Here is a 2500-nt window from a genome sequence, read left to right as displayed (position 1 = left end):
GAAGTGACGCTTGCTTGCCACGCAGCTAGCACTCGTGCCCATCCTGAGTCCAAGCTAGTAAATTTATTCCCATTTCCAAAGGCTTAATTGCAGCTGGGGGCAGACAGGCTGAAGGTATCACAGTTCTACACATCTGCCTCCTTGGATTAATCATCAAACATATTGTGGATATTATGAAAACAGATTCTAATATAAATGAGCATAAAATAACATTAACCGTATGATCTTTCTATGTAATTTAAGTCAGGTTAACTGAGTTATCAATAAAGGACATACTACATAAGACAGAATTCAAGCAGGGAGAAGAATTACCATTTGATGCAAGATTTATAATGCATTTTTCATCTTTATGACACATATTACAAAATACAGCCTATGGTTGATATTTCTTGATTAAGGTTGATCAGGTTTATATAGCACTGATTATGCTGTTATTAGTATGTTTTTTGTAGAGTAATTCCACTATATTCCATATTTTTTATCCCCTTCATTGCATCAAATCATTTAACTCCTCTTTCATAAACTAATTAAACCAGTACTATGGCAAAATAGGGAAATTCACTTTTAATACATATCGATCAATACATTCTGAATTCATACAAACAAACAGATCTGTCCTGCTGGTAGAAAAATCATGAGCTGCCTCTCACTATGGATGGCTATAGGCACAGCTTCAAAGACATATTTAAACTGTGATGCATTATCAAAAATTAATTAACTCAGTACCTCCAGTCTAATATCCTGAGATGGCAGAGATCCTATGGTTGTTGTACCGTCATTAAGGTGGTATAATGTGACGCCGGTAGTCAGGACGTTGTCATCTATCACGACCAGATGAGGTCGTTCCGAATCAAGAATTACTCCTTGCCCTTGGAAGAGAGAAATACAAACATCACTTCTGTATCATACTATAATACACATCATAATATAAAGAAATAATTTCCCTGTCCTTCTTCTAGTGGTGCATACCATATATAAATTTTGTTTGCTGTTAATAATTATATGATAATGATAATACAATATAATCATAATTATATAGCATTATCAGTCTATTATACACTGTGGTATATTCCACATATTAGACAAAGTTTTTCATATTTAATATCCTAAAATTTCCATATCCCATTTGCTTTATCATTCTCTCATTCCTAAACTATGGGTATTTGTACTTCTGAATACTTCAATTCATTGAAAACAATAAGAGCATCTTTGACACTGTAAACTAGCAATACCTAGTGCAAATTCATTCAAAGAGAACAAAATTACTGATCAGATTATTACTTACCAGCCTTCCTTAGTCCTAGGGTCTTTTGTTCCTGGAGGATTGTGTGTGTTTCACTCCATCGTTCCGTCCACTGATCAGTGAGCTCCTTTTCCTTGGCTTGCTTCTGACTCAGTGTGGCCAGTATGCTGCCTTTCTCGCTACTTTCCTGCAAATGTAGATAATTGTATAGGATTCAACTTTTTTCGTGACTTTAATAAATGCTATAATGCTCTATGAAACCACCCTGAAAAATGCTGTATCACAAAAGAGATATGGTTTTAGATTAATCTTCTGTAAGAACTTTTAATCTTTGTTTCTTTTATTTAGGATGATTCTGAAAACCCTCATAGATGAAAAAATAATATCCACATAAATCCAAATGAAAGCTACCAAGGTGGTCTTACGAATGTCGGTGACCATAATCTAAAACAAATATCTTAGCTTAGCCCATTCGTGCCGGGTCGATTATTTGCCTAATACCCTAATACTGCTCCCGCCATGGAGATCACAAGCGCATGCAGACTCCACATACAAGATCTCTCAGTGTGATGCCATAATGCAGCTCTCGAAGCACTTTTCACCTGCCCAATTCTACAGGATGTAGAATGTGTCAATACAAATGCAACTGCAATATGTATATACATATGTAACTATGTATAAACATATGTACCATCATCTGACCAGAATAAAATATTCCCATGATGTCATAGCACATCATCCAGCACAAATGGGTTAAAAAATTAGTAATACACACTACATAAAACTTATCTGACCCATCAAGTTGCAAGCCCAAGCCCTAGAGCTCAAGTTTGACAAAATTTTATCCTAAGTCTATCCCTCACCTCTGGTCCAACAACTGCAATTTCGTGAATCATGCTTTTAAGCTTCATAATCTCTTCTCGTAATTCTCTGATAAGCTTGACGTTTGGATCTTCATTGATGGTAGGCTTGTTGATAATATTCTTTGCACGATTCGCATATCGTAGTGTACTCAATGTCTCCCCATAGTTGACATCGGCTGGAGAGATTGCTATTGACAAAAACAAAATTAACATTAACAAAAGACAACTACCCTCATTCTTCATAAAGCATAAAATTAGTCATATATTTTGAAGATGATATAATCTTTGTGTTACAAAACATACTTCTCCATTGCTGACTTACTAGCAATCATCATGGTTTTTGAATTGCCACCTAAGGAATCCTTCAAAAGCCATGTCAAGACAGAATCTCTAT

General features: G+C 35.3%; 1 protein-coding gene across 1 annotated transcript in view; it reads right to left on the bottom strand.

The window, feature by feature from the left end:
- Positions 1 to 2500, bottom strand: part of Klp98A (kinesin-like protein 98A) — a 25188-nt gene that overhangs the window by 14213 nt on the left and 8475 nt on the right. The window contains exons 8-11 of the mRNA XM_043035755.2: positions 2429 to 2500; positions 2107 to 2294; positions 1286 to 1430; positions 727 to 869 (exon numbers count right to left, since the gene is read on the bottom strand). The exon at positions 2429 to 2500 is cut by the window's right edge and continues 149 nt beyond it. Of these exons, the coding sequence (XP_042891689.2) occupies positions 727 to 869; positions 1286 to 1430; positions 2107 to 2294; positions 2429 to 2500 (548 nt within the window). The remainder of the gene's footprint in view (positions 1 to 726; positions 870 to 1285; positions 1431 to 2106; positions 2295 to 2428) is intronic.

This window comes from Penaeus japonicus, unplaced genomic scaffold (assembly GCF_977035675.1).
Source record: "Penaeus japonicus unplaced genomic scaffold, GWHDUDI00000001_assembly GWHDUDI00000010, whole genome shotgun sequence".
Lineage (NCBI taxonomy): Eukaryota > Metazoa > Arthropoda > Malacostraca > Decapoda > Penaeidae > Penaeus > Penaeus japonicus.
This window is presented reverse-complemented; position numbering and strand designations above follow the sequence as displayed.